The 13,064-nt window shown below is 46.7% G+C and overlaps 1 protein-coding gene and 1 pseudogene across 1 annotated transcript in view; both read right to left on the bottom strand.

Moving 5' to 3' along the window:
- The window catches only part of IL21 (interleukin 21), a 7,171-nt gene extending 1,782 nt beyond the window's left edge, over window positions 1–5,389 (bottom strand). The window contains exons 1-3 of the mRNA XM_011375164.2: window positions 5,084–5,389; window positions 4,940–4,975; window positions 362–517 (exon numbers count right to left, since the gene is read on the bottom strand). Coding sequence (XP_011373466.1) covers window positions 362–517; window positions 4,940–4,975; window positions 5,084–5,230 — 339 coding nt within the window. The 5' untranslated portion in view covers window positions 5,231–5,389. The remainder of the gene's footprint in view (window positions 1–361; window positions 518–4,939; window positions 4,976–5,083) is intronic.
- A 3,288-nt stretch (window positions 5,390–8,677) lies between these two features.
- Window positions 8,678–8,795, bottom strand: LOC111729501 (annotated as a pseudogene).
- Between the last annotated feature and the right edge of the window lie 4,269 nt (window positions 8,796–13,064).

Genomic DNA, 13,064 nt, shown 5'->3' with positions numbered 1-13,064 from the left:
TCTTACAGGCTATCTCTTTTCTTGTAGGAAAACCAGGATCTAGCTTCTGTCAATAAGAACACAAGTTGTATGTGACCAAAACATTCTTAGCTCCTAAGTTGCAATTGTCTTTTCTGCCTAGTGACTCCCTCGCTTTGGGGAGCTGTATGAACTTACTCCAGCTGTCAGATTGTCAGCAAATTCCAGGTAGGGTTCTGGGCACTTCAAGTCTGTGGACTTTGAAGAGCTGACTTCGTGTCTGAAAACAGCACCGTATATTAGGTGTAACAGGAAGAAAGGCACTGAGCCTCTGGCTACATGAAGAGTGGGCTGGGTATAGTTAACCAGTGCAAATAAAATAGACAGCAGATAACAGTCTTACTAGTCTCTGTTTCTGTCTTCTCCCTGAATTTACGGGAGGGAGTTTCCTCATCAGCTGCTTAGTCAGCACGTTGATGGTCTTCTCGTTGTCTCCCGCATTTGCTGGCTTCAGCTGGACCTTCTGAAAACACGAGAAAGCCGACCGCTCACAGTGTCTCTGAAAGAGAGAAAATTAGTGTATATGTTAACAAGAGTTATTCCGAAAGTAAAAATGACCTGCCCGGTCCTCTTTTTCAACTTCTAGCACGGTGTCCTGGGTCACATTCGCTTCCGCAGACTAGCCAGGAATGACTTCATGTGCTCCTTGGCTTCGGGCTAGAGAGGAGGCTCCCGCAGTGTACCCGCGCCCTGTGGGGAACCTTCTGGTTCTCCATCTCAGTGCCGTGCTGAGAGCGGGGTGGTGTGCAGGGCCTTCGTGTTTTGTGAGTAAGGGAGGCTTAGTTTGGTTTAAGACACACTTTCTGAATTACGAGGCTCTAAAAGTTGCACTGTGACTGGTTGCAGCTTGGGGTGAGTTACACTGTAATCTGACTAAGAATCTGTTTCATTCATTTTTTGTTTTTCTTTACAATGCACGTAAGAATATTTAACAGCAGCATCTTAGCCTGGCATAGCGTCTTGTTGTCAGCGAATGCCCAGGAAATACTTGTGGAACTGACAAGTGAAGTGAGTGAGTTGAAGCCCCTCCTTTGAGGGAAGGAAGTGGGCACCGGCCTCCAATGGCGCAGTCCTCATCTCAGAGTCAGGCCCCTGCCTTAGACCACCCACGGCTTCTCTAAAGGCTGTTCACACTCTCGGGTCAGGTCGGGTGGGATTCTGCCTGCATCAAGTGGTCAAGGAACAGAATTCGAGACTTGCCCAGCCAATGGGAGGGAAGACAGTGACTTAGACAGTAAGAGAATAAGTAAATAAGAGCCTCACAGAATGGAGAAGTGGACAGAACAAGGACCCAAAATGTGTCTCTTGGTTTAGTCAAATTACTGCTGACTAGCAAATAAGTCAAAATCTTTGAAATCGAACTGAAAATGAAATGGACTTTATCGGAGGAACAAAGTTTATACTAACTTGTTGGCAACATTTTAATGCCAATCTAAGAACTCGTATCCCGGTTACTTCTTTCTTTCAGCAAGTGCGTGTATATGGTGCTCTTCCACCCCCTCCCAAAGCTGCCACATCTTCTTTTCACTAATGTGTATGGAAGCCACGGGCAAATAATCAGAGACCTCAGCCTCTCTCGGATCCTGCAAGGGCCGTCCCATGCACAGCGGTATTACCTGAGTCTTCTCATGGACAGTCAGCTGAAAATAGCATCTGGCCTGCTTTGCATTTTCCAACCCATATGCCTACCCTATATGCATGTTGATTAATACCATGCATCTGTAAGACACAGCGGCCTCGGCTTGCTTTGCATACACAGCCACAAGCCGAGAACCAGCTCATCTGGTTTCCTCGTGTCACAGCAGCTTGCCTCTCACAAGGACAAGACAGTGTCCTTTCCGTACGTTTGCCAAAATGCTTATTTAATAGAATCTATTTATAAATGTTAATTATAGCACTTTTTTTTCCTTGAAAACCACATGTTCATGTTTGTTGAAGTTTTTTCTTTTCTCTTCTTTTTGACCACAACCGGCTTAACTTACTGGAAAAAATAATATTCATATTTAAAGAGGTAAATTTTCCAGCTGAAACTGAAAACACTAACTGCTTCATCCGTGCTGATATGAGAAACCAGCATTTCTCACAGAGGCCCATTTTGCTGAGTTAACATTTACATGTATGTGTTGAAAGAAAATTAGGTTCCGTAGAATTAGCTACCGAACCAGCTCCCTGGAGGCAGTATTGCCAGGGTGGTCAAGACCAGTGACGATGGATTTCACCCCCAAAAAGGCACCTGGTGCTCACACTGCCGGGCCGGGCTCTCTCTCCTGCCTGTCCTGTCCCAGGAGCCAGCGGCGGTCTGTTGCGTGCTTTCTGCAAGCGGCAGCGCCGTCCGTGGCAGCGTGCGTCCGGGACGCGTAGCTGCTGGATTTGGCTGCAGGTGTGTATCGAAGGCGGCCTCGGAGGAGCGGAGGCGGGGCCGCTCGCTCCCCGCAGCAGGCTGTGCCCAGAGGGGAGCGCATGGGTTAACCCCGGTCCAGGTAGCTGCAGGTGCCCCGACACTTGTGCGGTCGACCAGGTGACCCCAAGTTCATGTGTAGCTACCGTCTGAGAGCATGAGCAAGGCTTTCCTGTGCCGTGCTTGGCGCCAGCAGACTCTGATGGTGAAGCTTCGTGCCCCCTGTCCTTTAGCACATGGAAACACGGGGACGTACCTGTCCCACCTTAGTGTGCAGAACTGGGGGAGCAGTCAGGGAGTCAAAAGCAAGAGTAACAAACCACTCCCTTCTTCGGTTAGTCATGCCCGGCTTTTGCAAGGAGGCACACGAGACTTTGCTGTTTTGCAATTGAATATTTGAAAATATATGCCTCCTTATAGCTTATTTTTAACCTACTTCCTTCCCCCTACATACTCCTTCCCCACCAGAGAAAGCCCTGTATGAGCACATTTGCTAATTAAGCAAAAGGACCTCTGTCCCACACACTACCTACGGTTAAGTCCAGGTTTCTCATCAGTGGCACTATTGATATGGTGAGCTGGGTAATTCTTTGTTGTCAGACTGTCCTGTGCATTCTAGAATGTTTAGTAGCATCCCTGGCCTCTATCTACCAGATGCCAATAGAAACTACCGCCCCCCCCCTCACCCCCGACCGCACACACACATACAACTGTGAACACCACAAGTTTCTCCAGGCACTGAGAGTTGTTCTGGCAGCAGGAATTTGGGGGGAGAGTTGAAATCACCACCGGTTTGGGACCCCCAGTTATATGATTACAAAGAGAAAGAGAGATGCCTACCGAGGCCAGTTAGAGGCCTTAGATAATCACTACATATCAGCTTGTATGTGCAAAATTTAAATGAATTTCTTTTCATTAAAATTTTTAGCCTTTTTGAGACTCTTATAAGCCCTGCTTTGATGCTAGCCCTGAAGAACTTGAAACAACATGACCGTGGCCTTGAACTATTTCCTTCCTTCCTGAGTTTGCCAGCCAACATAGCTTAAAGACCTTAGTTGCACCATTACTAACTGGGATCACAGCCAGAACTGCTTGATCCCATTATCAGATGGCCACAGTGTCACTGAAACAAAATCCTCACGTTATGATGTAAGATAAAAAATATCTCTTTAACGAAGTGTATAAAGCAAGTACCCACTAGGTCAGCTCAAGCTAGAAATTAGGGTATCTTTCTTATTTCTTATTTTGCAAGATACAGACTGCGGCACAAAAACTCCAGAAAGAACTCTAACCACAGCAGTTAAACAAAGTACATGAGATGCCAAAAAGTCTATGTTTTGATAATTAGGACATTGATTTAGAAATATTCTTACTTATTGGAAAAGTCTTTCCAATAAACTGAACGTGCTACTTTCATTTTAGATGTTGCTTGTTAGAACAGGGCCTAGTAAATGAGAGTGGTTAGGTTCAGAGCTAGAGAGTGAATTTTAGAGAAAAGCAATAGTTGTGACTCATTCACTTTCTAAACTTTTACACACAGTCATTTACGATAATTGTTTTCTTTGCAATGTATCTCCATAAGTCTCCCTTTCGTGGTGCCCTGATTACTGGTAGCACTTTTACAGTTATTCTGACTTACACAGTGAGAGGCCGCTGGCAGTGAAAACGCTCCCCACTCGCCTTTGCACTCTCAGGGTGCCAAACCTGAAGACTAGGTCAAAGTCAGTAAGGAAAAGAGCAGCACCCAGCACTCTTGGATGCTAGACCTCGTCTTTCAGGGACCGAAGGCATTTAAATGGCTTAAGAGAATGAGATGAGTTGTTGAAAATGGTCCTTTCACAAGACCTCACCGAAGGCCAAAGAGAAGATTCGCTGAGGCCAAGGTATGTGAGAATGACATTCTGCAGGACGCCTTCCTCCCCGCGCTGCGGCTCCTCCAGGCTGTCCTGTGATCTGCTCTTTCTTCCTTTCCTTCCTCCCTTCCTTCCTTCCTTCCTTCCTTCCTTCCTTCCTTCCTTCCTTCCTTCCTTCCTTCCTTCCTTCTTTCCTTCCTTCCTTCCTGTCTCTCTCTCTCTCCTTCCTTTCTTTCTTTTTCTTTCTTATTATTAAAAGGTGAATTCTGTTTCTTATGATATATGTTTATATTTCTTCGATATGTTTTATAAAGAAGGCTCAAGACTTTCATGCACAAGGATTCTTAAAATATAATTGCTCGTTCAGAAACTGATCATAGTATAGATTTTACTTTCTACTTCTGTTATTCTGTCTCAACAGTGCTAATTGGGAGTACTCAGATATTTGGAGATAAAAATATATTTTGTAAGATATGTAGTGTTTTATTGGTTGGCTTGTTGGTAAATTAATGAATATTTGACCAAAATAGAAAGAAGTTTTACCAATTATTACTCCTCCAAATTCACTGAAATTAAGTATATTCCTAAATAATCATGTTAATGCCTTTCTTAATTGGATTTAAAAACTTATATCAAATATAGATTCACAAATAAATTCAACTGGTCTTACCTTTACACCTTCTGGAGCTGGTAGAAGTTCAGGTTCCTAGAGCAAAAGAAAATTCGTTCTGAGTTATTTTTATAAGTCAAAAAGCTCTTTTTATATTAATTGAAGAATATCATTTAAATTTTGTTGTCACAAGTATGGCCTTACCAAGTCATTCACATAATTCTTCAGCTGCTCAACAATATCTATAAGTTGACGCATTCTAGTCAAGAGGCGATCTTGCCCTTGGAGGCTTGACTTATGGGCCACTGTCCCCGAGAAGATGACCATCAGGTAGATGATTATCCTCTGCATGGTGCCAGGACTGGATCTCGTGGGTGCCAATGGAGCAAGACCTTGGTCTCAGTTTTCACTTCAGTTTGTGACCAGGTTGTCAGTAACGCTACCTATTTATTCATCCTTCAGGGAGAGGTAGAGCCCTCCCATCGCAGCCTGGAAACCTTTGTGAAGTGGATGAATGTGAGTAACGCTTTTTCTTTTCCACTGGCTAGGTGTACGTGTGTGTGCTGCTGCGTGGGGGCAGGGATCGATGGAGTCACCGAAATGTGCTCCATCTGCACCTTAGACAGGAAAAAGAGAGAAACGGGTGAATTCCAACTTTCAGCATGAATCAAAGCGTGTGCATGGTAAACAGTAGGTACTACAAGATCTGAAAGAAGTAAACAAAAACACTTTGATCTCCCTGCATCTTACCTGTTCCCCTGACAGTCATAAGGCACTTCGATAATGAGTAAAACGGCCGCGGGCGCCTTTGTGCAGGACTTTTTCTTATCGTGACAGCTATGCCTTTGACTGAAACCGTCCCATATTCCATCAGAAAGGTAGGAGGAGAGCTACCTTTTAGGAAATTTTAAAGATCAGGGGTATTTTCCAAATTAGCAAGAATATTTTAGGTTCTTAATCAGGTTAAAGGGTTTAAAGTAGAATCTGCTTCCAACTCCTCCCCCAAAGCATCTTTAAATAACCTTAACTTTGGTCCCTAACAGTTTATTTAACAGTCTGATTTCCACACAGAATGTGTGGTTCTCAGGGACTCTGCAGAAATTCATGCCACCCCCGGTCAAGATTTCACTCTGCCTCCATTAGAAGAGACACTCTTTAATGTCGGTCTCTGCTATAGGATGCTTCAATTAAATGGCTGCAAAGCACTAATGCCTGTCCGAATCAAAAACTCTTCTTCAAACAGCAAGATTAAAAATACCCATAAATGATGCTTTTTCCCTTCGTGCAGTGTTACTTATTTCTGTCAGGTGTCCTTCCCCCTGGGGATGGAGACCACAGTGCTAACTCTGACAGGCAGAAGTCGATGAGCACACCCAGAAGTGGTTTGATCGTCCTCCTCCCCACTTCTGTCCTGGCTGCTCGCTCCTTGCCGCTTCGATAAAGTTGAATAGAATCTTCTAGCCACAGTCAGTTAGGTCTTACAGATAAAACTCTTACTCTAGATTTTATTTATTCCTTTATTTCATTACCTGCACACAGCTATACTTTGTTCTAGAATGTTATGTAGCTGAGATAAATTGTAGTCTGGACTTGATTTGCTCTGAAGTTTGACTATGATCTTTTTATCATAGAATATCTGTTCAAAAGTATTCAGGTTTGGTCTTCCAGAGCAAATAAGACTTCTTACTCTATGACCAAGAAATCTTCGCTATAAACATGAAATTCTGTAGGGGAGGGTTCTGTGTGAACCTGTGAAATGTGTAGGGACTGGGGGTTGCCGCTTGGCACCTCAACATTGCCTGTGTCGTCTTTCTGCAAGCATTCCTTATCTGCCTAAAGAGATGTGAGTCTCCTCGAAGACACTAACCACAGTGGTTAAGAGCTCAATTTCTAAATCAGAGTGCTCAAGTTCAAATTCAGGCTCTGACAAGTAATAGCGTATATGACCTTGGCTATGTTCTTGCAACAGGAAAATAAGTGTAGAGTCTAATCACAGGGTCATGGTGAGGCTTAAACAGACATCCCGAGCGAAGGGGCTGAAGTACATAGGACATGCTATGGTCCCAGGAGGCGTGTGCCGATCGTGGACGAGGTGGGGCGGGGAGTCTGCAGGAGCCTGGACAGGCCAAACGGATCCGGCTGAGGGCCTTCGGCCGGAACACACGGCTGTGGCCTGGCTGCTTGTAAAAGGTCGAAAATCTTTGGTGTCACTGAGAGAGAAGCACCCCGCCCCACCCCACCCCACCGCCCCACCGCCCCACCAGCCCTCTACAGCTGCCAGCCATCCCTGGGGGCCTGCTCCAGCACTGGGACCGGAGGTCCTTCTGAGAGTCAGAGCCCCTGCCTTAAGTGGCACATCAGTTGTTAAGCATTTTGAATATCTCCTCGTCCTAATTCCTGGAACTTCTGAATCAGTTGCCTTCATAGGTCGCAAAGGGGACTTTGCAGCTGAGATTAAGTTCAAGATCTTGAGATGGGAGAGGATCCTGGTTTTTCCAGGAGGGCCCAGTGTCCTCACCAGAGGAAGGCAGGAATGTCAGTCGAGATGCTTGTATGACAGAAGCAGGGGGCAGAGTGCTGTGGAGCCAGGAGGCCAGGAATGCAGGCACCTTCTAGAAGCTGGGAAAGACAAGGAACAGATTTGTCCCTAGAATCCCTCTAGAATGAATGCAGCCTTGCCAACACCTAGAGTTTGGCCCCATAAAACTTATTTTGGACTCCTGACCTCCAGAACTGTAGAATAGTAAATTTGTGTTGTTTTAAGCCACTGAATTTATGGTAATCTGTTACAGCAGCAATAGGAAAGTAATCCACCTAGATATGGAATTTTTACTCTTGAAAAAAGGTGAGAAAGAGAGGAAGCGTGGGTGATAGGGAGAGAGCCAGTAAAGGCTGGAATGTTGTTTGCTGGGCTTTGAGTGAGCGGGAAGGTGGGGGCCAGGTGGAGGGGACAAGGCATCCTGAAGGAGGGAGGGGAGTAAGATTAGTGTAGCTGCCACATGCTGAGCGACATTATCGATAAAATGTCTGGTGAGGCCTTTCTAAGAAGTCTGCTGTGTGTTGGTGAGGGCGTCTTCCTAGAGCTCAGAATTGACAGTGTTTTTCAAAGTTGTAGAGCCCAATTTGCATTTCACTTGAATTTATCGCTATGCTGATGGACTTTAGGGCAGAAATAAGGGGGCTCAGATTATTTGAATTATGTATTCTCTGCTTAGAAATACTAATCTTATTGCTACCTTCACAGCGTCATTTCATTGGAGTCTTGCTGGCTTTTTACTCTTTAAATTGTGATCATTTTTATTATCTATAGTCAGTCAGTCCTGCTATAACACTTGTATTGAAAGTGAGAATTTATTGTAACATGATAAGCATAGCATCGAACAGTTTGAGTACGACAAGAATTTTGAGTTTGCTTATGTGCAGGAAACACTAGGCGAATGCGGAAAATGACAGCAGCTGAACTGAGCCGTGGAGGAGCGCGCAAAACGCACGCGCACCTCAGACACGCATGTAACCATGTGTGCGATGGCCCGCAGCCGTCCACGTCTGCTGGTGCCACTTCCCATCACGGGGACCCTCACTTGCCGTTTCTCAGTAGCTTACAAGCTGCAGCCCTTCTAGTGTTCACCTCCCTGAGCAAACCTCAGGTCTTTTTCTAGATAACGTGTCATGGTTCTATAGTATTTATGTATTTATGTATTTTCGTAACCATTTAACATGTGTAAAACAGTCTTTTTTATTAGGTTCCTATCATCTTTTTATGTGTCACTGACAAAGTTTTTTTGTTTGTTTGTTTTACGCCTACAGCACCTGGTCTTCCTAGGCGGTCTCCCATCCAAGTACTAACCAGGCCCCACCCTGCTTAGCTTCCGAGATAGACGAGATCGGGCGTGTTCGGGGCGGCGTGGCCGAAAGCGCTGGCAAAGTTTTTGAGTGTGGTGCCCACCCCCTTTTCCTGTAAGCTGTGCGGTGGTTATTGTGCGGTTTTGGACAGCGCCGCGATTGTTAGAAAGCGGGTCGCATTAGGACGGAACCGCCTGACTTTCCTCTGAAGTGGCCACGCTCAAGCCCCGATGGCGCCTAGCGATATGCAGGAAAAGAGCGAGAGAAAGAGAAAGGGTTCGTTCTTAAGGAGGGAGAGGAAAGGGGGCGGCGGGATGAGGGAGCGGGAAGGGAAGCACACTATCTTATTTGTACACGTGGCCCATCTGAGCTCAGAAGTTTACAAGCCCTGTGACCCTCACTTCTTCAGCACGTGTGCACCCCCGTGCGTGTGACGGGAGCCCCGGGCTGTGCACAGGGGAAGCCAAGGGGCGGCAGTCTGGCCAGAAGGCACACGCGTGGAGCAGGCTCGCCGCCCTCCCTTCGCCCCGTGTGAAGTGGTACCTGGGGGCGAGGCAGTGGGTTCTGCCAGGTGCCTTCTGTGCCATAACCCAGGTCATCACCATCAAAGTGGGAAACTTCAGTCACCTCCCCCAGGGCATTCGTGGACATATTTCAAGGAGTTTCTCTGATGTACTGCACTTCTAGACCACGTGGTCAGGGCAAGGAGGAGCCCAGGAACTGAGGGACAGTCCGGCCACGGCAAGCAGGCCCAGGGTGACTGACTGGGGCGAGCGGGCTGCTGGGGAGTGGGGTGAAGGGAGCAGGGAGTCGATGTGTGAACGAGAACGCTGCTCTTTGCGGGCGTGCGTGGGGAAGGCTGCGCAGGCTCTGAAGCCGTGCTGGGTGCCTGTGCCTAGCTCCCCTGGCCCGTCCTCACAGCTCATCCTTGGCCGCTGTGTGTCACCAACTCCATTTCCGCTTTCACCTGCCCTGGCCCCTCATGGGTGGAAGTAGATGCTGTGTGTGGCAAACTGGCCAGAAGGGCTTCCAGTGTCTAGAGCGATATCGGGTTATTCCAACACATGCCACTCCGACATACCAAAGATATTCAGAAGGGTGGCTTGATTCGAGGCAACCGTGACACACATCAGTGAGGCTAGAGGTCAGGTGTCCTTCATTCCGTGACATACAGGATGGAGAAAAAGGATGGGAAGACTCATAGTGTTCAACCCAGTTCCACCCTGACCCCATTCCACGAGACGGGACGAGTTCCAGCAGCCTCTCCCAGCCTCCTGTCCAATGTCGATGATCGAAGAGATCCTGTTCTCTCTGGACTCCAAGCCTGCACCTGCTTTGTTCCCCGGGGTGATGGGCGGCCATAGACATCACCAGTCCTGGCCCCATCATGTGGCCAAAAAATCAAGAGGCACAGCACTGGCCTTTGCTGTGTCCTGGGGCGTCTCCCGAGTCACTGTTAAGAGGCACCTCCTCCCCGTGTCCTCTCGGGCAGGCTCCCGAGAGAGGCGTCCGCAGGCCGAACACGCCTCATTCCGGACAGCTATTTCTGCTTCTAGGGATGAGAATCATTTTTGGAAAATTACTACTTTTCATCATTGTATATAAGAAGGTAATGCATAGGTGTCATAGAAGAAATAATTCAGAGTATGTATAATTGTATAAAGTAAGAAGCAAAATGTAAAATGACTCCCTTCCTTCCCTAATTTTCACTCTTGATAATTTACTAGGTGTCATTCTAGATTCTTTTCCTGTGTACATAGAATAACATAGAGGAATAGATAGGGTTATATAGATATTGAAGAAAGTAAGATTATATACAGAGAAAGATATAGAAAAAGAGACAGAAATACAAATATAGAAAAATGTGGGGTTTTTTTTACATAAAGATTTGACCTTGCCACACATATTCTGCAGCTTTCCTTTTTCACTGGACAGTGTGCTGGGGACAGCAGTGGACACAGCATTCACATGGGGCAGGGGGGCTACTGCATCAACTAGGGGGACTGACACCCCGCCACAGGCTGCCCCAAAGTTCATCCATTCACAGCCCCCCTGAGAGACGGTGTGATGGTTCTCGCTTTTCGTCTCCTGCAAATAATGCCGCAGCGCAGCCCTTAAACATCTTCATCTGTAAGCACGTGTGAAATGTGTTCCTTTGTGATACATAGTCCACATTTTACTTCCTAAATGGAAAGGTTATCTCCTCTTAAAAATTTGATGGAAACTGCCAAATTGCCCTTCAACGTGTCACACCAGTTACGTTCCCATCAAGTTTTCTTTCCTTCTCCACCCTCATAAATACGTTATATTACGAATATTTTAAATATTCGCCAATATGCTAAGGCAAAAGTAGTGTTTTATCCCCTTGGTCTTGGCTTGATCAGCAGTTGCATTTGCACGTCCTCACGTCTTCCTCACCGGTGTACTTTTCTGTGAACGGGGTCGTCCGTGTGCATGCTCCTCAAGCACCTTCCGGTCGTCTCTTACTTGTAGGGGATTTGTCTATTAACAATGTGTGAAACACACTGATATTATTTTCTCTGTGGTGCCTTTTGCCGTACAGAGATTTTAATTTTTTATGTTATTGTATCTGAGATTTAATTTTTTATGTTATTATATGTTTTATGGCATGAACTTCGGTTAATATCAAAAAAAAAATGTTTCACCTTCCATAAGAATAAATGGTAGAAATTGATTTAGTGTTCCTCTTTCTTGAGGAATTCTAGTGCTAAGGGTAACTGAGTTCGGGAGAGCTTCTAATGAATTTGCATTTATTCGTCACAGGACCAGCTGCACGCTGTTTGAAAAATAACATGCACACGGTTGAGCATGGCGTGGTCACTGCCCCTCCCGTCAGTGGATTCATGAGCCCCCTGAACAGCAGTGCTCAGAACAAAGTCACACGTGACGTAGAATTGTTATACACATGTGAAACCGACCATACCGCACTCAGGGTGGCAAGGCACTGCAGGCTCCTGAAATGGCGCCCGAGCCATCAGTCTTTGGTTGTGTTTGCTACAGCTGTAGGGCTGGCTATTTTACTTCACTCGAATTCTTTAAGTCCGGGTTCTCCGTGTGCAGTGTGCACGGTGGCTCTATAAACGAAAGCGGCCGATAGGCAAAGTGAGGGACAGGGAGACAGACTCTGTGGGACTTGCTCTGTGGGCTCCGAGGCGGCCCTGAAATCAGCCTTTGAGCTGAACAACGGTTATACCCGAGAGACACCCCTGTTGCTGGTAAAGGGTGGGGTGTCTCCTTCTGGGAAAAGACCTCGGACCAATCAAAAAGTTAATAATATCAACATTAGAGCAAACGCTTATACAGCTAAGTGCTTTGTAGACATCTGTGCATTTAAAGCGACAATGTGAAAATAAGTACTACGATTTTCCCTCCTTACCTTTGAGGAAACTGAGGCACAAAAAAGTTAAGCAGCATGCTGAAGTGACCGGAGGAGCTCCTGCAGAGTCGACCCCTTCTCTCCGCAAAAGACACTGCCCCGGCATCAGCACCGCTGGGTCGCCACAGAAGAGCCTGTGCAGTCGGCGAGACCCCGTCAGGGATGACGTCACGGTGTGACGTGTCCGACACGGGGTTTGGGGTAAGGTGGGGATTCCTTCTGTGAGTTATTCGTGGTGGTATCCAGAATGTGAAAGCGCATCGTGTCTGCGTTCACTACAGAATCAACTTACGGCCTGGGTTTGAGTATCTGATCATCTCCTATTTATTTTACCCAGTGACAACCTGGTCCAGTGTAAGAGTTGGCGAGTCCTGGTGTTTTATGTCCATAAAAGAAGAAAGATGTGAATAAACTCTTACAGTCATTTGAGCCTCGAACATGTGTTACATGCTGTCGAGCCGGCTCCGACCCCGGCGACCCTGTGGATGAGTGATGTCCCCAGTGTCCCGTCCTCGGCGGCCCTGCTCAGCGCCCGTGGACTCGTGCCTCGGGCTTCTGTGATGGAGTCGGCCCATGTCGTATGCCGTCTTCCTCTTTCCCCGCTGCCTGCTGCTCTCCCAGCTCCGGTGTCTTTCCTGAAGATCCCGCCGTCTCGCGTGTGCCCGAAGGGGGACTGCTTCGGTGTTGTCATTTTTGCCTCCAGTGATTTTCAGGCTGAATTTACTCGAGGACCCACTTGTCCATCTTTCTGGCCGTCCAGAGTATCTGTTTAGGAAAACACAATGTTTCTTGAATAGCATAGGCAAAATCAATCAGGAAATCAGCCGATTGACAATTTCATGGTCGAAATGTGATTATTTATATTTGGTTAACCAATGACTGTTCATGTGCATGTTTCCCAAGCCTTCTCATCATGAGAACATCAGGACACTCATCTTCTGCTCC

Source organism: Pteropus vampyrus, unplaced genomic scaffold (assembly GCF_000151845.1).
Source record: "Pteropus vampyrus isolate Shadow unplaced genomic scaffold, Pvam_2.0 Scaffold263, whole genome shotgun sequence".
In the NCBI taxonomy this organism is placed as follows: domain Eukaryota; kingdom Metazoa; phylum Chordata; class Mammalia; order Chiroptera; family Pteropodidae; genus Pteropus; species Pteropus vampyrus.
Note: the sequence above shows the minus strand (reverse complement) of the source record. Positions and strands in the feature narration are given on the sequence as shown.